The sequence below is a fragment of the Astatotilapia calliptera genome, chromosome 5 (assembly GCF_900246225.1).
Source record: "Astatotilapia calliptera chromosome 5, fAstCal1.2, whole genome shotgun sequence".
Lineage (NCBI taxonomy): Eukaryota > Metazoa > Chordata > Actinopteri > Cichliformes > Cichlidae > Astatotilapia > Astatotilapia calliptera.
The window spans coordinates 36,644,640-36,665,185 of NC_039306.1; the positions used below are offsets into that span (position 1 = coordinate 36,644,640).

Here is a 20,546-nt window from a genome sequence, read left to right on the forward strand (position 1 = left end):
TCTGCACCAGGTAAATCGGGCAGGGGTCGTGGTAAACCCTCACAACCTAAAATTGATTTCGGACCAACTAAACAAAGTGGAAAAGCTAAAGCTAGCGCCATGTCGGAAGAGTCAATTAGCGCTGAAGAGGAAGGACCAAGTCACGCTCCGATTCTTGAAGCTATCAAAGACTTGAAAACCGACTTCTCCAACAGGTTTGACGGAATAATGGCTGCAATTGAGGGAGTGAGAAACGAGGTCGGAGAGTGTAAGGAGCGTATTGTAAATGTCGAGACACGCATTTCCGACACTGAGGACACGGTCGATAGCCTTCAGAGAAAAGTCCAGAGTCTCGAAAAGAAAACCAGAGATATGGAGGACAAAGTAATGGACTTGGAAACAAGGGCCAGGAGGGCTAACCTGAGACTGGTGAATTTACCGGAGAAGGTGGAGGGAACGGATGCTTGCGCATTTCTGGAAACCTGGATCCCGGAGACGCTGGACATCCCTCTGCGGAAATCAAAGCCATTCCTGGAAAGGGCGCATCGAATCGGCCCGAGAAACGACCCAAACGGCCCCCCAAGAACACTGATCATGAAATTCCTGAGCGATAGGGATAAGGCAATGGTGCTGAAAGCGACCAAAATCAAAAAGCAAATACTCTACGAGGACAAACCGGTGCGTTTCTACCCGGTCATGGCAGCCGGCATACATAAGATGCAGAAAGAGTTCGACTCCGTGAGACGACAGCTCCGCAGCATGGGGATAAGACACGGGATGCTTCTCCCCGCCAGGCTCCTGGTGACCTACAAGGATAAAACACTGACTTTTGGCAAACCGGAGGACGCAGAGATTTTCGTTACGCGGATCCAAGCAGAGCGGGATGAATAGCGATACGGATAAAGTTGGTAAAATAATTGAACGTTTTGCTTGGCAGCTAATTCCTGGGGCTACTGTGAACTGATCATTGAAATATATTCACACTGAACATCTGTACATGCCTCCGTTAATTTGTACGGGGGTTAAAGACGCTGGTGATTACCTGCATTGTGAGTATACCCCCCCTTTTTCTTTTTTTTTTTCTTTTTTTTTTTTTTCTTTTTTTTGGGGGGGGGGATCGATTACTTTTTGTTTTCCAGGAGGACTCTCTGAGTTATAGTTACATTTAAATAGAGTTAAAGCACAGTAGACCCCTAACATTTAATTTATTTACATGAGTATATTTGGGATAGCAATAAATTCCTGGCAAAGCAATTATTATTTGTATGTAAAAGCTAACAATGGAGGGAGTGTTTAAGTTCAGGATAAGTCAATATCAATAATGTTGGATCATTCCTCAATAACTGTGGACTGGTCATTAGCATTACCGGAGTGTGTAGTAAGGAGAAGGGGAAACTGGCCCTTAGGTCAGAGGGGTTGTGTTCAATGGTTGATGCAGTTAGAAGCATCTGTGTTGTCTGCATTGTTTTGGTTGTCTAAAGGTACACTTCTATATACTAGCATGAGAAGATCATCTGAAAATTGCAGCTATGTCCAATGTTTTAGAAATTAAGATGACATCGTGGAACTGTAGAGGGCTGCAAAAACTTAAAAAAGTTAAACAAGTGATGAGAAGGTTAAAAGATATGCATTCCAAAATAATTTTTCTCCAAGAGACTCATCTTACTGGAAAAGAGGACTTAAAGATTAAGCGGAGATGGCAGGGAGAGGTATTTTCAGCACCATTTAACTCCCAAGCGAGAGGGGTTTTGACTCTAATACACAAGTCCGTCCCCTTTAATGTTTGTAAGGTGATTGCAGATAGGATGGGAAGGTATTTGATTGTTCAGGGTACTCTCTATACAGAACCTCTGATTTTAGTTAATATTTATGCCCCAAATAAGGATGAACCATCTTTTTTTAATAACCTGTTCTGCACGCTGTCAGCACTCAGTGGTCAATATATTTTAGCGGGAGACTTCAATTGCACTCTGAACCCAAGTATAGATAAATCATCACATTTAGACAAATCTCATAGCCAGAGTAGGGAAACCATTCTTCAGTTTGCTAAGGAATTAAATCTTATGGATATATGGAGAGACAGGAATCCTGGTGTATCGACATATTCATGTTATTCTAGCACACATAAATCATACTCACGAATAGACTACTTTTTGATCTCAGCAAGTCTGTCCTATCAAGTGAACGGTTGTGATTATGGCAGTGTCCTTATCTCAGACCATGCCCCAGCCAGTCTGGTCTATTTGGATCCAGGGCTAGTACGAGATCCCCCAAAATGGAAATTTCAGCAAAAATGGATAAAGGACAAAGACCTACTGGCGTACCTTGACAAACAAATTACTGATTACTTTGAGCTCAATACTTCTGAAACATCTTCGTGTATTAGATGGGAAGCATTCAAAGCCTTCATTAGAGGCCAAATAATTAGCTTCACAAGCTCAAAATCTAAGAAGGCCAGACAAAAGCTGAAATTATTGGAATCAAAAATTAAAGCTACTGAGGATATGTACTTTAAGAACCCCTGTCCCAAGCTGCACCAAAGTTTGCTGTTATTAAGAACCCAATATAATGAAATCTCAGCTTCAAAAGCTACAGCTAACTTATTAAAACTTAAGCAGTCCGTTTTTGATCAAGGGGAGAAATCAGGTAAAATTCTGGCTTGGCGTATAAAACAATTCCAATTGGAAAGATCAATCACTGCACTTAAAAATCATAAAGGGGAAACGATCTCTGACCCTGCTGCAATAAGTGACTCTTTCAAGGCCTATTATGAAAGGTTATACAGTTCTGACTTAAACCCAGGTGACCCCAATTTTTTCTCTTTTCTTGACAATATGAATATCCCCAGAATAGAAGAAGAGGAATCCTTGAGACTGGGGGCTAAATTGACTCTGGACGAAATCTCAGAGGCAATAATGAGTATGAATTCTGGAAAGGCTGCAGGGCCAGACGGTCTGCCAATTGATATCTATAAAAAGTTTGTATCCAAATTAAAGGCACCCCTTTTGGAAATGTTTTCTGAATCTGCTCAAAAGGGGATACTCCCACCCACTCTGAGAGGGGCCTTAATTACACTTCTTCCCAAACCTGGAAAATCGAATGATAAATGTGAAAACCTGCGGCCAATTAGCCTCTTAAACTCAGATTTAAAGATACTCTGTAAAATTCTAGCAAAGAGACTGGAGGGCCTTTTGCCAGACATCATCAAGGAAGATCAAAATGGGTTCATGGTTGGGCGTCAGGGATTCCACAATGTTCGACGAGTGTTAAATATTTTACACGAGCAAGGGGGGTCTCCAGATACAGCTTTCTTGGCACTAGATGCAGAGAAGGCTTTCGATAGGGTGGAATGGCCCTATTTGCTTGAGGTTCTTGGTCGCTTTGGTTTGGGAGTGGGATTCTGTAACTGGGTCAGGCTTCTATATAATAACCCATATGCAGAAATAATTACCAATAATGTTATCTCAAAACCAGTTGAGATTGGAAGAGGTTGTAGACAAGGTTGCCCCCTATCCCCCCTTTTATTTATAATTGCAATTGAACCACTTGCTATTGCTGTAAGAGAACACTGTGTGATCACGGGTATAGAGATCGGAGGGCTCGACCATCGAATAGCTCTTTATGCTGACGATGTGATCCTCTTTCTTAAAAATCTGGGAAAATATATTCCAGCCATTTTAGACCTAATTGGAAAATTTGGACATATTTCTGGTTATAAAATCAATAAATCAAAATCTTCTATAATGCTTTTGAACTCAGAAGAAAGGATGAATCCACCTAAATACACCTGCCATTTTAGAAATGTGAATCAGTTTACTTATCTAGGTATTCAGATTGTCCCGAAATTGGAAGAGGTGGTGAACCATAATTATAGTCCAATTATGACTGACATATCCAAATCAGTGGAGAGATGGTCGAGTCTCCAAATTTCACTGATTGGTAGAATAAATATACTAAAGATGAACGTGCTCCCTAAGCTTCTGTATCTGTTTCAGAATATCCCCTTGCCACCTCCCTCAGACTTTTTCCTTAAAATAAGAAAACTGTTTAATCAGTTTTTATGGAATAACAAACGTCCCAGACTTCGCTTATCACTTTTGTACTTGCCCTTTGATGCAGGAGGGCTGCAATGTCCTAACATGGTTTGGTATTACTGGGCAGCCCAGTTAAGAACTATAATGTTCTATTATGCTGCAGAAAAGCCCCCCGCATGGAGAACTATTGAGTCTCTCTCTCTTAGGCTTCCACTTCCTACATATGTATACTCTGATAAATATAATAAACTCAAAGACATTACGCTTAATCCTACAGTTAAAAACATGATTTATATCTTACATGTCACTCAAAGATATTTAAACGTAAAATCTCCCCTCTCTGTTTTTAGCCCGATTTGGGGCAACAATTATTTTGCCCCAGGTAGGGCGGATGGTGGTTTTAAAATGTGGGCAGACTCGTATGGAACGCCAGGACTGCCATAATGAATTAATTAAATACACCATTAAATAATTAATTAAATGTGTCAATAATTAATTAAAATTGGAATTAATTAATTAAATAAATAGTTATGACACATGTAATTAATTAATTATTGACACATTTAATTAATTATTTATGTATTTCACATTTTAATTAATTATTGACACATGTAATTAATTAATTATTGACACATTTAATTAATTATTTATGTATTTCACATTTTAATTAATTATTGACACATTTAATTAATTATTGACACATTTAATTAATTATTTAATGATATATTTATTTATTTCATTTTGGCAGTCCTGACGCCTGGCTCTCGTCATGAAATAATTTTATCTGTCAGCCTCACCCATCAAACTCAGGGGGCGGGGTTAACGCTGCCCATGCAGCTTCTCTAACATTTGATTGGTTGCCGTGCAAAGTAAGTCAAAACAGGTCGATCCTAGAAAATCGATTGCTTGTGTAGACTTGGGGCAGCCAGTTATCCCAGAATGCAGATCAAATCACAGGCAGCAGTGGTGGTGTAGTTTTAAAATACCCCGTTTTTCTGTCACCAGCTACACTTTTAACAGTGTTTTAGCCGCGAATGTCGCGACGTATGTCTGGTCAGGTTGTCAACATAGAACATGTTTGCAAAAGTGCTCAGATGTTTTCAGAGATTTCACTAGCTCTGCTAACAGTTAGCATGCAGAGTGCACCGAGGGGGTTACGTTAACCGGTTTGTTTACATATTCCACTCTCCGTGTTCCACATGTTGCATTCGCAGATTCTCATTTTCACCGAACGATCGTCTCTTTCCGCCTGGTCTTGTGTCTCTGTGCTTCTGTAACATAAAGAACGAGCTGACATTTTTCTCACGAAACCAGCGATCAGCTCAACAGACCCTCAGTTTACCTGCATGCATCCTCCTCCTCATCTGTCAGCTGTTTAACACCTGCTGCTAATTCAAGAAACACGCCTACGTTACCTGGTGATAGTCTCAGTTTAACTTGGCAGCCGGTGCTCGATATAAAGCAATGTCAGCGCATTTTTCTGCACAAGATAAGTAAATATAGTGTTTTCCCCGAGCGCAGAGCTGCTGGAGCTCGTTTCCTTACAGAGCACTTTATAGGCGAACCAGCTTCATCAGCGGCTGATGTCCAATCACCGGCACACAGCTTTGAAACCTCAGCTGAGTTTTAGCTCTCAGTGGTTAAACGCTGGACTTCATTCACTCAGGTTCTGTCTGTCGGGTCACGTTTACTTCGCTGTTTTATTTACAACTGAGCAAATCGGTTTGGCTGAGGTTAAAGTTACGTTTCATAACTGCATAGTTTCACAGACGTTTAATGGTTCACTGGCACATGTGTTAGACTGAACTATCATCTAAATATCATCTGTTTTTTAATAGTTATTCAACTGTATTCTAAGCACCAGCTGTCTGTTAGAATGTGATTTTTTTTCTCTCTGTTGGCAGAGGTATAAAAATGCGCAGGAAAATCTGACATGCATGGCGAACTTCACCGACGATATTTAGGGAGGAATAAACACACATCAAACATAAATGAACCATTTGTCTGTCTCCATAATTGAGAGCATTTTCTCTTCTTATCTCAACACTCTCTCTCTTTTTTTTTCTTTTTTTTTGCTTTTTCGGTCATGTTATGTTTACCTGTCAAAGGCTTGTTACAAACTATGAAACACATTGTGCAGACTTCTGGATGTTAGAAGAAAACTAATACTGCTCATGAATGAGACTAAAGGCAGGAAGGTGTCCTTTAAAACTAAACATGTTAATAGGACCTCCCTGTTTATATCATAGTTTATGATATAGCACGTGTATTTCAGTAATAGCCTGCTGAGGCCACTATACGTGCTGGCCTCATATCAAATGTGAAGGCAGACTGAATCTATGTTTGACGTTTTTTATATCTAATCTTCCTTTTCAAACATTTAAACAGCAGCGAGTCTGCAGCTGAGGGAATACAAATTCAAATTGTCGGAACAGGTTTGCTCGTTTCTTGGATTCATTTGGTGATTTATTAAATGTATAACTGTTATTCTAATCTGCTGCTGAGTCTCTTACACTTTTCTTTATGCTGTATATTTTCACGTCTCTGGAATAGTTGGCAGTTAGATAGTCAGCTGGGAAACTTTGTGTTAACTCATGGAGCTGAGGATATCGTGGATATGCTGACCTCGCTGCGTGGTGTACAGAGCGAGGTCAGCATGATTAATATTCACAATAAAAATATTAGCCGAACATCATGAAGTCTGTATGTGTTTCATAGTGTCGAACAACCTTTGTACAGTTAAAGCCAGCAGTTACTACATGACGGAAACACCAACGTTATCTCTTTTATGTGTTTATACACAGGTCACGCTGATTACTGAACAAAAACCCAAAGATCAGATGTTAAACAGATTTATTTGCTCTCTCTCCTCCTTAAACATGTTTTTAATGTTAGTTATAATTCAGAATTGGCGACTGAAACACGTAGGACACATAAGAACATCAGGAAATAAAACACCGATAAATATAACCTCAGTAAAAGAAGTCAGCGGGGGTTACTACAGCTGTGTACCGGGGCCCGCGCTTTGTCGGTGGGATTGCTTGCGAGGCGAGCAGGTCTATCCCACGCTTTGCCGTGAGACTGGGCAGACATCTCCGAAATCATCGAAACACTTTTGCAAAGAGGCTGTATCTTGACAAACCGACCAGACACATGAAGATTAAACCACTACATTCTCGGCTAAAAAAAATATTAAAACGGTATTTGGTAACACACAAACAGGGTTTTTCAAAGCTCAGTTCTGTTAGCTTCCACATGCCGGTTGTTGTGTGCTAGAAACAATGGCCACCAGGCCAAAGCAATGGTTTTGACTCGATCAGCGTTAACCCCGCCCCCTGAGTTTGATGGGTGAGGCTGACAGATAAAATTATTTCATGATGAGAGCCAGGCGCCAGGACTGCCAAAATGAAATAAATAAATATATCATTAAATAATTAATTAAATGTGTCAATAATTAATTAAATGTGTCAATAATTAATTAAAATGTGAAATACATAAATAATTAATTAAATGTGTCAATAATTAATTAAAATGTGAAATACATAAATAATTAATTAAATGTGTCAATAATTAATTAATTACATGTGTCATAACTATTTATTTAATTAATTAATTCCAATTTTAATTAATTATTGCCACATTTAATTAATTATTTAATGGTGTATTTAATTAATTCATTATGGCAGTCCTGGCGTTCCATAGACTCGGGGCTGGGACTGGTGAAGGATGCTTTCGGGGGTGATGGAAGACTTTTAAGTTTTGAACAACTAATCTCTAAATTTAATATTCCCCGAAAGCACTTTTTCAAATACCTACAGTTTAGGAGTTTTATCAGGTCTTATCATAATGATTTTACACATATTCCCCCGCTGTCCACATTAGAGAAAATCCTAACCAAAAACCCCAGTGGTAGAGGGATGATATCTGAATTATATAACTTGATGATGACATCCTCTCCTGATTCATCTGCTGCTAAGCTTGAAGCTTGGAGGTATGACTTACAGGAGGACTTGACAGTGGAACAATGGAGTAGAGCATGTAAGCTAGCCCAAACACAGACAGGGAACACACGTCTAAAATTGCTACAATTTAATTGGTTGATGAGAGTGTACATAACACCAGAAAAACTTAACAAATTTAATATGCAGATTCCTGATATCTGTAATAGATGTGAAGAAGATAAGGGCACATTGCTCCACTGTTTATGGTCATGTCCAAAAATAAAGGAGTTTTGGGAAGAGGTTGGAGCAATGATAAAGGAGATTTTGTCAATTAAACTTGTGATGGATCCCAAACTTTTCCTACTGGGATTATATCCTGTAGGGTGTAACATAGATCATTTTGAAAAAATCTTCATAAACATGGGAATACTACAAGCAAAGAGAGTGATAGCTCTAACGTGGAGGAGTCTTGGCAAACCAAGTATTTCACATTGGTTCAAAGAATTGTCTTTATGTTTACCATTAGAGAAAATTACATATACTCTAAAAGATAAACAAGAAATTTTCCAGAAAATTTGGGGGCGCTACATCCAGTATATTGGGAATAAAGATCTATCTGGTTTACTGTGTGAGACAGGGACAGCCTAGCTATTCCCTGTACAGGACCACAACCATATGCTGCAATCTGAAAATTATTCTTTAAAATCTGTCAGAGGTCTCATGGACTCAAGTGCTTTCATTGAATGTACCTTGTGTTTCGTTTATTGTGTAAATTTGTTTGTGTATGTACTTTATATATGTATATATGTAAAACTTTAATAAACATAATGTTGAAAAAAAAAGTTTATCAATTCACTTGAACCAAAATTAGGAACACCCGGTGCTGCAAGAGTTAATAGTCTCATTGGGGCCAAGATATAAATTTTATAGTTGCCTGGTATCAATGGTTGTTCATCTGCCTTTATTTATTTATTTAAAGAACCCATAGGTGGGAATGTGAGTTGTCTGTCTCTGCGTGTTAGCCCTGCGACAGACAGGCGACCTGTGCAGGGTGCAGGGTATGGTAGCTGGAATAGCAACATACCCAAGGATAAGCAGAGGAGCATGACTGATATGATGAAACTGGGATTTTGTTACACTTAATTATTGCAAACACAACTAAAACTATAACTGAAACTAATCAAAACTAAACTGAAACTAAGGATTTTCAAAAAAATAAAAACTAAACTAAACTAGCAAACAATTGGTAAAAACTAATTAAAACTGATATAAAATTGAAAATCTGAAGTCAAAACTAAATAAAAATAAAAACTAATGAAAATTGCAAAACTATTAAAACCCTGTTAATTGCACAAGTGCATGGAGGCAGGACCTCACAGCAGAAGCATACTCCATAATGTGTTGTACATTATCATATGTATATTATATGTAACGTGGTATTTTTCAATTATTGTATTTACCAACATCAAGAAGTCACAAGCAAAGAAAGACCACACCATGGTGCATGTTTGAACATGTTTACTGGTCAAAATTATTTATTAAACAAATAAACCACATTTTTTTAGCCACCAAAAAATACACGTTCAAAGCAACACAATGGCGGCCAGACAGAATCCCACTAGCGTGGGCAATTTTAATGAAGCGGTTGGTTTTATTTTGTGGATTCAAGCTGCTCTTAATGGTTTTGGCCACCAGATGTCACCAGAGAGGACTGTGTTGAAAAGCTTCGAGTAATGAACCGTTTTTCAATACAAGCTTCAATGCTTCAGAAAGCTTCATTTGGCCATCACTACACATAGGGGAAAACATAAGGAGGTAGTGATGTGACGTTCTGTATCGAGGCTTCGAAGCTTGTGTCGAGTAATTGAGGGGCGTTTCCACGATGCGCGTATCGAGGCTTGCTTCATTTATGGGAGGAGCTGAAAATGATGACGTCCGAAGCCTCGCTGCCCGGCTGTACCACGTGACTGGTTCATGAAGTGGTTCGAACTTTGCCGCGAGATATGACAGCGATATAAACCCCTCAGACTTCATTTAAAATGTGGGTGTTTGATGGAGAGTTGCGGTTAGAGAGAGTTTGGAGACCGTTTGGAGGTTTATGAGAGTGAGGAGAGAAAGTCAGGAGAGAATGGAGCCAGCTAAGAAGAGGAGGATGTCCTCCCCTGTGTGGGAACATTTTGATCTTATTCCTCCCAACAAGGTATGCAAATTTCTACAGAAGATGTATTTTCATAATACTGATGGTGCAATACAATTTATGTTAAGCTGTCGTTACTTGTGTACAAGGTGAAGTGTTTGCTATGTGCCAGGGAGCTGAGATATAACAACAACACCTCATCCATGCTTAGGCACTACAGAGCTTTGCATGAGAATAAGGGGAACACCGATTGTGGAGCAAGACCAGGTGAGCCATCAAATGCCATGATACTATAGCATGCAGTAATGTTACTAAATGATATAACAATATTATACAACTGTAATAAGTTACGTGTGTGATATTTATATCTGTGCTTTGTCTTTATTGTCTTTCCTCAGGAGAACAATCTCCAATAGATGAAGACCTGGTCAGCATGGTGATTGAGGACTCAGTGTGTAGCTGTCCACACCTCAACGTTACAAAAGCACAACCACTGTCCACACCCCAACCACACCTCACCTCACAGTAAATGATCATTTCCATTTCAAGCATTTCCAAATGATCATTTTCCATACTGCCAGTATAAATATACACAGTATACTGCATCACTACAATATACATGTTTTACACACTCCTTTTGTTGTTGACATTTACAGGCTGTGTGCAAAATGCCACACTCTTCAAATTCATGCCAACTAATATTTTTACGTCCAGTAGGTGTCCTGCTAGAGCAAATGAAGCTTCAAGAAGCTTTGTGCTGGGGTGAACCAATTGGATGAAAAGCTTCAGTGCTTCATGAAGCTTCATCTGCCCATCACTATAAGGAGGTTACATGGGGAATGTGGAGCAGAGAGATGCCCAAGTAACACCAAATAACACAGACAAACCAACCATAAGCACAGACCTACAGCCACTATATATACACACACAAGGTAATTAGGAAATGACACACTGGAGGGAAGCACAGCTGATCCTAATCGCAAGATGATGGGGAAACACAAGCTGAACATATTTAAGTCACAGACAGATCTACAAAGTAAAACAGGAAACTCAAACTGTTTTACAAATGCAAAGTCAGGGACACGAACAGAGCACGGAGGGGAAGAACACAGGTAGGAATAATAAAAAACTGAATGTCAGTACCAAATAGAGATGGACCGATCCGATATTACGTATCGGTATCGGTCCGATACTGACCTAAATTACTGGATCCGATATCGGAGAAAAATAAAAAATGTAATCCGATCCATTAAATATCACGAAAGCACCTCACAAAACTTGCAACAGGCCGTAACTCACCTCAGAACGTTAGCACGTCGGAGCAGTATGCATCACGTGATAGAGCGGCTGTGGCATGCGGGACCTGTCGGTGGTCTGGATAGCATGTGGAGCTTCGCTAGCAACCCGGCATTTCATCTCCGACAAAGTTATCCCCGAGAGAAGTAAAGCAAGTGTGTAAGTCCATCTCTGAATGTAAAGCATTCCTGCGTTAAGCTTAACGAGCGACTGCCTCTTCTTGCTGCTACTTCAATCATGAAACTGATCAATGATCAGCTGATCGGCTTTTCTGTCGCGAGTCCGTGTCTCTTGTTTGTTTTTGGCCCACTTTGCACCAGAAAGAGGAAACCAGCGGCTGAACAACAGCAGAACGTTTAAGCTTGATAAGCTGTTAGAATTTATTTAATATTACTTTCTACACCAGGATCTTTTTCTACATAGCTGACGGCTGGTAACTGTGCAGGGGCGGATCTAGCAAAGTTTAGCCAGGGGGGCCGATAGGGCATGGACAGGGAAAAGGGGGCACAAAGACATACTTTTCTTTCTTATTCTCGTTTAAAATGTCTAGCTTTTAATAAATAATTATCTGAATCTGACACCCAAAGTTTTAATTTGATGTAAAATGAATAGAAGTCAATTACTGTATATAGTGACTATTAAGTCTAATATATATACCCTAGTAAGCTATAGCACTTTTTCCTTTGGGAAGGTACCATCTGTGCAGTCTGCAATTTTGTTGAAGAAAGATGTTGAATCTATTTAATATTTCTTGAAAAATAATTGATTTCTGTGCATTTTTTTCACACTGCATCAAATTAAGGTTGATTACGTCGATTAAGCATCATGAGGTGGAGTGTGAGGGGTGGTTCCCTATTTTTTATTTATTTATTTTTGTTGTTGCTGGGAGTTGGAACCCTATTAGTTAGGTTGCTTAATATTTATGCTAAGTACTCTTTAAAATACCAGAATAGGGAGGATGGTGTAGGTTTAAGTTTATTAGATTGATCAGTATTGCTGAACTATGAAATTTTTTTTTTTTGCATACAGGTATAACAGAATAGCTTTAGTGTAGTTGTTGTTTTAAACTTGAGTATGAACTTATACAAAATGCAGCAAGATATTTAAAAAACAGTTTTGTTGATTAAAAAACACTATATCGGATTCATATCGGTATCGGCAGATATCCAAATTTATGATATCGGTATCGGACATAAAAAAGTGGTATCGTGCCATCTCTAGTACCAAAACCTAAGAACTAACACAAAATCAGAAGAAACTAGAAAATAATAACAATAAACTCAAAACGCTGGTTCACCGAGCCAGTATAATGCATGACAGTGTAAGTGGGGCCAGCGAAGACCAGGTGCAGGTCTCAAGTTCTTATTTAACATGTCTCTACTCATATTTATTTATTTTCATATTAAGAGTTCAGAATGATTGTTTAATCTACAACGTGTGACGCACATATTAAAGCGAGTTTTACTTGGAAATTCATTTGTTTACTTGATTTATTCTTATTTAGCTTTCTCCAGCTAAATGAGCTAAATGAGAAAATATTGGGACCACATCATATTTGCATTTTATTTAAGATGAGATTCCCTTTTTGATTTGACAAAAATCCAAGATTTCATTCTTGCATCCTTAATCCTCAGTCAATTTGCTGTTCTGCAGACTTTTGTATGCTGGCTCTGAGATGTTTTACAGATCCAATTAACTGGAATATTTTCATTATTTGTGCCATCAGTTATATTTGCAGTTTTTCTGTTATGACAAATACCTGTCATTTTAAGCACTGTAAGGATGCTGTGTCTGGCTGCAGTAAAAACATTTTGACAGGAGAGGTCAGTAGAGGCTCTTGAATAAAGATCCATGTGTCCTTAATACAGATTCAGGCTGGTGCATGAAATTTTAGCTGTGAATAATGGCATTGAAGAAAGAAGCAAAAAAGATGGTCACACTGAGAAATCTATGTAAGTCTTCTTTGAAATAATTAAGAGTGTTTTTACCCACAGGTACCTTTGGGCCATTGGCAAAAATGTATGGAAAAGATGGAAGAAAAGATTCTTCGTGCTAGTCCAGGTAAGTACAGCCAGTTCATTGGGTTTATTTAGCTCCGACAAGATAAGTCAAAGAAGAAATCAAATGAAAAAGAGAACAAGCACAAATAAAAACAACAAAGGTGCCAGTGACTGGGGACTCATCAGAAATGGTAACCTTAATTCAAAGGACTCGTAGTATAATCCTGTGCATATAGGTCAGTGCAGAATTTCAAGACTGAGCTCTGATAGAGGGTTTTTTAAGATAAATGAAGTGTAGCATTGTGTAATCTGTTTGTTTGAATATTGACTTTTAGATAGAAGTTATGCTGCTCCTTTGTCAGCTCTAATAATAATCAATTACATTAATTGAATATATTTAGCTACTGATTCCAAAGAACAATTTTTCCTGTTTGAGAATGAAAAGTTATAAAAAATTATATAATAATTATACCAGCAAGTTCATTTTGTTTAGTAGAAAACAGGAGCTAATTTCTCTGCTTGCCAAAAAAATAAAATAAATTATATATATATATATATATATAATTCTGAGCTCAACAACCTGATGGCACCCAACAGAGGAGCACGAGCAGCCTTTAACATAAGCTTTGCTTTATGACAATAATATTTTCACAGGCCACATGTTGTGTGTGCTACAAGAAAGAGAGATGCAGCCAAGCTGTCTTCCCTCGGCTGTCAGACGATTGATGGAGAGGCCAAGCAGGCTTTTGTCAGGAGGTGGGGGGTTGGTGTATGTTTGAGGGAAAGAGGAGGTAGCGGCCATTTCCTGGTTGCTCTACATTGGGAGGTGGGCAGCAGGCAGGAGGGGTGGGGGCTTTGGGCGGATGCCTGTCTCTTGTGTGTTAGAGAGGATATGTCTCAGAGGTACAAGTTGACAAGCGATTGACAAAGTCGAGTGAACACTATCTGGCCTAACACTCGCAGCTAAAAAAGCCGGAGTGCCGCCAACTTGAAGCCTCTCACTTGCTCCCAGCTAAATAGATAGCAAGTGACAAATATTGGTCAATAGAATGTGCAGTGTGTGTGTGTGTGTGTGTACGTGCGCATGTGTGTGTGTTTGTGTGTGTGTGTGCGTATGTAGGAGAGAGAGAAAAGGGGAGAGAGAGCGAGTGCACATTCAATAGAGTGTGTGTGTGTGTGTGTGTGTGTGTGTGTGTGTGTGTGTGTGTGTGCATATGTAGGAGAGAGAGAGCGAGCGAGGCCTTTTTGAACAAGACAGCACAGACTAGACGATGGAAATACAAACTCTGAACTCTGCTCAGACACCGTAACTATGGTTGTTTAAATGGGCCTACTCCAATTGGAACACCTAGATGACAGATTCTAAAGGGCTGCACTCAGGTCTGGTGATGGGGCACAATATAGGCAGAGGAATTAAGCCTCATAGATGTTGACCCATATCACACCTATCTGTCTGCTACTCCAACACACTCACAGCGGATGAGTGTCTAGTCAGGTAAATGCTGAGCAAATGTACAGAAACTGATATCATGGCGGCACCAGCTGGCTGGGGTCTTGACCAAAGTCTTTAACCAGTCAACCGTACCATCCTTTTTGAATTCAGTTTTATTTATACAGTGCCAAATCACAACAACAGTCGCCTCCAGGCGCTTTATATTGTAAGGTAGACCCTACAATAATACATACAGAGAAAAACCCAACATATGACCATATGACCACCATCATATGACCCATTATGAGGAAGCACTTTGGCAAGAGGAAGAAACCTCCAACTGAACCAGACTCTTGGGAGGCACGGCCATCTGCTGCGACCGGTTGGGATGAGAGAAGGAAGACAGGATAAAGACTGCTGTGGAAAGTGTGATTCAACTAAGACATCTATTAGCACATGTTGAGTGAGAAAGGTGACTGAAAAGGAAAAACGCAATGCATCATGGGAATCCCCCGGCAGCCTACGTCTATTGCAGCATAACTAAGGGAGGATTCAGGGTCACCTGGTCCAGCCCTAACTATATGCTTTAGCAAAAAGGAAAGTTTGAAGCCTAATCTTGAAAGTAGAGATAGTGTCTGTCTCCTGAATCCAAACTGGAAGCTGGTTCCACAGAAGAGGGGCCTGAAAACTGAAGGCTCTGCCTCCCATTCTACTTTTAAATACTCTAGGAACAACAAGTAGGCCTGCAGAGCGAGAGCGAAGTGCTCTGATAGGGTGATATGGTACTACAAGGTCATTAAGATAAGATGGGGCCTGATTATTTAAGACCTTGTATGTGAGGAGCAGGATTTTGAATTCTGGATTTAACAGGAAGCCAAAACAGGAGAAATCTGCTCTCTCTTTCTAGTTCCTGTCAGGACTCTTGCTGCAGCATTTTGGACCTTAGTGGTTCAAGAGGTCTCTCCATTTACACGAACTGCTCTAATAGGATATTATGGTCGACAGTATCGAATGCTGCACTGAGGTCTAGCAGGACAAGCACAGAGATGAGTCCACTGTCAGAGGCCATAAGAAGATCATTTGTAACCTTCACTAACGCTGTTTCTGTGCTGTGATGAGCTCTGAAACCTGACTGAAACTCTTCAAATAAACCATTCCTCTGCAGATGATCTGTTAGCTGTTTGACAACTACTTTTTCAAGAATATTTGAGATAAAAGGAAGGTTGGAGACTGAAAGCTGGGTCAAGAGATAGCTTTTTAAGTAAGGGCTTAACTACTGCCAGCTTGAAGGCCCATGGTACATTATTAGAGATAGGTTGATCATATTTAAGATGGAAGCATTAATTAATGGCAGGACTTCTTTGAGCAGTTTTGTAGGAATGGGGTCTAAAAGACACACTGATGGCTTGGGGTAAGTAATTACTGAAGTTAATTTAGAAAGATCAATTGGAGAAAATGACTAAATAAATATTGATGGTACTGAAACCAGCTGTATATAATATTATGTCTGTGACACAGTTATGAGTAATTTTTTCATTAATGGTTCAAATTGTATCTGTGATGAAATTAGTGAAGTCGGTACTAGTCAATGGTAATGGAATGGGTGGCTCAAACGAGCTCTGACTTTTTGTCAGCCTGGCTACAGTGCCGCACTACAGAGAAACCTGGGGTTGTTCTTGTTTTTCTTCAATCAGTGATGAGTAGTTAGATGTTATGGCTTTATGGAGGGCTTTTTTTATAAAGCAGCAAAATATTTCACCAGGCTAGATGATGATCTTTTAAATTTGTGATTCACCATTTCCTCTCCAGCTTTTGAGTTAATGGTCATAGTAAGCAGTGGTAGTAGTAAGACTTCAAGCTTCAGGTTTGACAGGATGAGTTGCAGCAAGAAAGCCATTGCTAAAATGTCAGAATAAGACAAAGAGGGTTGTCTGGGCCATGACACACCGCCACTGGACTACTGAAGAGTGCAAGAAGGTATTATGGACTGATGAATTGAAATTTGAACTACTCAGTTCATCACGCAGGATCTTTGTACTGTGTTGAGTAGGGTGAAAGGATGGTTACGCAGTGAGTGGCATCAACTGTCAAACATGGAGGAGGTAGTGTGATGGTCAGGGGCAGTTTTGGTGGAATGTACAAGTTGGAATGTACACTCTGTTCAAGTTGGTGACTTGTACAGAGTGAGAGGCACCCTGAACCAAAATGGTTACCACAGCATTCTGCAGTTCCATGCAGTACCCTCTGGTATGTGCCTAGTTGGTCAAGGGTTCATCCTACAGCAAGGTAATGACCCAAAACATAAGTCCAAGCTATACCAGGACTACCCTCAGGAAAAAAGAACAAGAAGGTAAGCTTGAAAACATGGAGTGTCCGGCACAGTCTCCAGACTTAAACCGCATCGAGCTGGTTTGGGATGAACTGGATAGAAGAGTGAAAGCAAAGCAGCCTACAAGGTCCACATTTATGGGAACATCTGCAACAGATATGGGAGAATATTTGATTTCTATTGTAGTGTCAGGCTCAGGAGGGACTCGGAGGCAGACCGTCACTTAAGTTCGTGATTTATTTACACACACAGACACCAGGTGCGAATATATACAGGTGAGGGGGCACAGGAAGAGGGTCTCCGGGAAGCACAGGCACGGGAAGAAGAGGGCTATGTACAACATCCACTGAAGCTCAGGTAGCTCGGACTCCGGCTTTAGCTCACCAACGGCGGTCCTCAGGCTGGCGAGAATCCTGGCACAGAGAGGAAAGGCAGGTGAGTAGTGGCACGACAGAAACTCGAAAAACGGCTCAGATAAGTGATGACACTGACGAGTGTTACACAATAATCCAGCGAGGAAGCACTCTCAGCAGCCGCCTTAAGAAGTGAGTGAGATGATTGCTTGCAGGTGTCCGAGCCAGAGGCTGGAGCCGTCATGACTCCGCCCCGGTAGAGCGCAGTGCAGGGGAGAGAGAGAGATGCAGCACAACAAAAACACTTGTAGCCATACAGAGTCAGCCGAGAAGGCACAGGGTCATGACATGTAGAAAGAATGCCACGGGTGTGTTCAGCTGTAATATCTGCCAAATGTTGGTTACTTTGATGAGTCAAACTTTAGAATACATTTTAGTGTATAAACTGATTCAATGATTTCTTTTTTTTAACTTTAATTGCTTATTTGTACTATGCTTTTATTTCAGAGTGCAATGAGACATAGGTGGGTAAAATTAGTAACAAAATAATTGACCTTTCATGGGGTAGCGTTCAGATAGCTGCTCTGCTCTATGTTGGTACAGGGCATTGAAGATGATAACAGTGGGTGGATTATATTCTTAAACTTAGTTACAGCGCTTTCAGAAAGACATCTACTTTGATAAAGTCTACTCTCCACCGCTGTGTAATCAATTATTGTAAAAGTAAATGTTATCAGGAAATGATCAGACAGGAGAGGGTTTTCAGGAAACACTGTTAAATGTTCAGTTTCTATGCCATATGTTAAAACAAGATCTAGAGTGTGATTAAAGTGGTGGGTGGGTTCTTTTACATTTTGAGAGAAACCAATTGAGTCTAATAACAGATTAAATGCCATGTTGAGGCTGTCATTTTTAGCATCTACATGGATGTTAAAATCACCCACAATAATGATTTTATCTGAGCTGAGCAGTAAATCAGATAAAAAGTCTGAGAAATCAGAGAGAAACTCTGTGTAAGGCCCAGGTGGACGATAGATGATAACAAGTAAGACTGGTTTCTGAGTTTCACAGCTGGGGTGGACGAGGCTAAGCATCAGGCTTTCAAATGAATTAAAAGTCTGTCTTGGTCTTTGGTTGAATACCAAGCTGGTGTGAAAAATTGCTGCTACACCGCCCCTCGGCCTCTGATTTGTGGATGCTAATAGTTAGCGTGACTCAGGGGTGTTGATTCATTTAAACTAACATAATCATCCTGCTGCAACCAGGTTTCTGTAAGGCAGAGTAAATCAATTTGTTGATCAATTATTAAGTCATGTACTAACAGAGACTTGGAGGAGAGAGACCTAATATTTAATAATCCACATTTCACTGTTTTACTCTTTGGTTCAGATGTGGATACTGTATTGTTCTTTCTTTGTGAGTTTTTATGTTTAACTTGTTTGTTGCTGGTTTTTAGTTTGTTTTTTGTCTTTTTGGAAGCTGACACAGTCTCTATGGAGATGGGTTTTTGGGGAGTAACAGGAGGAGAGAAGCTGCAGAGAGGCGTGTAAGACTGCAACTCTGCTTCCTGGTCCCAACTCTGCATAGTTACTTTTGGGTGGTTTAATAAATTTGGCCAGATTTCTAGAACTGAGAGCTGCTCCATCCAAAGTGGGATGGATGCCGTCTCTCCTAACAAGACCAGGTTTCCTCCAGAAGATTTGCCAATTATCTATGAAGCCCACATCGTTTCTGGGACACCACTCAGACAAACAGCAATTTAAGGAGAACATGCGGTAGGGTTAAATCCCTAACAAGGATATTAGTTTCGTTGTGTCTTGTCTAGGCTCCACCTCCTCTGTCCTGATTGGGTGCTGCTGCCTTAATCAAGTCAATTATTAATCAGCAAAGCCCTATATAATGTCTGTAGAGCTCTATTTCTGGGCCTTCTGGCTACTTTGATTGCCGTACTCACTGCGTTGTGCAGGCTTAAATGCCTTTGACTTATATTTCAACCTCATGTGACTTTGTTTAGACTGTGTTTGTAAGGGGAGAGCTGCCTTTTTTTGTTATTCCTCATTTTTTCCTCTTCATGTGCTAGTTAGATAGGTTATTGTTGTTGGCTGTACACTTTGTTTTCCTTGGAGTTATTATTTCCTTTTAGGGATGTTTTGTGTTTTGTGACAAGATGGCGCGGCCACGTCCAGACGCCTTCCTGACCGCTCTGCTCCGACTATCCACTTTTCTTGTTTTTTACTTATTTTTTGCTCTGGTTTACATCCCAAAATCCTCTAGTCTTATAGTATGCGACAGCGGATCACTTGTAAACATCGGTGCCAAGGTTGCACATCTAATCTTGGACACTTTTAAACCCGACCCTTCTTGGCCGCCAGAGATTCTACGTGGACCACGAGGGAGGTAAAACGGTGATCTGCCCAATCAGGAGCTACGCTACAGGACTCACTCAATGACGTCGACTGGGACATGTTCAGAGCATGCGCAGTCAACATCAACGGTTTATGGAAGTAGTAGTATGCTTCGTCAATATGCTAGCGGAGGAGATTATCCCCACTGCGAGAGTCACCACATTCCCAAACCAGAAACCGTGGATGGACAGATCGATCCGCTCTGCAGTGAACGCCAGGACCGCCTCCTACAACGCGGGTCTCGCCACTGGCGATATGAGCGCCTACAAAGCGGCCTCATACGGCGTGCGGCGCGCGGTGAGAGATGCCAAATGCAGGTACTGGGAACGTGTGGAGTCCCGCTTCCACCAGGGCAACACACGGAGTATGTGGCACGGACTACGCACCATTACGGACTACAAAGCCAGGGACACTGCGCCGATCAACGCCGACTCTGCATTCACCAACGAGCTGAATCAGCTCTACGCCCGTTTCGAGGTTAGTCAGGCGGCTAATGCTATCTACCGCCTGACTACCGAGGACAGTGATGTCATCAGCGAGAGACCGGTGACCAGCATCACGGAGCATGACGTCCGAGCAGCATTGAGGAGAGTGAACACAAGGAAAGCGGCGGGGCCAGACGGCATCACCGGCCATCTGC

The 20,546-nt window shown here is 40.5% G+C and overlaps 1 protein-coding gene across 8 annotated transcripts in view; it reads left to right on the plus strand.

Moving 5' to 3' along the window:
- Window positions 1-20,546, plus strand: part of LOC113023063 (calcium-dependent secretion activator 1) — a 361,073-nt gene that overhangs the window by 142,007 nt on the left and 198,520 nt on the right. For all 8 annotated transcript variants that reach the window (XR_003272492.1, XM_026169138.1, XM_026169133.1 and 5 more), the window contains one exon: window positions 13,382-13,448. Coding sequence is in view for 7 of the 8 variants with exons in the window: in XM_026169138.1 (XP_026024923.1) it covers window positions 13,382-13,448 (67 nt within the window). In the remaining variant the exon portion in view is untranslated. The remainder of the gene's footprint in view (window positions 1-13,381; window positions 13,449-20,546) is intronic.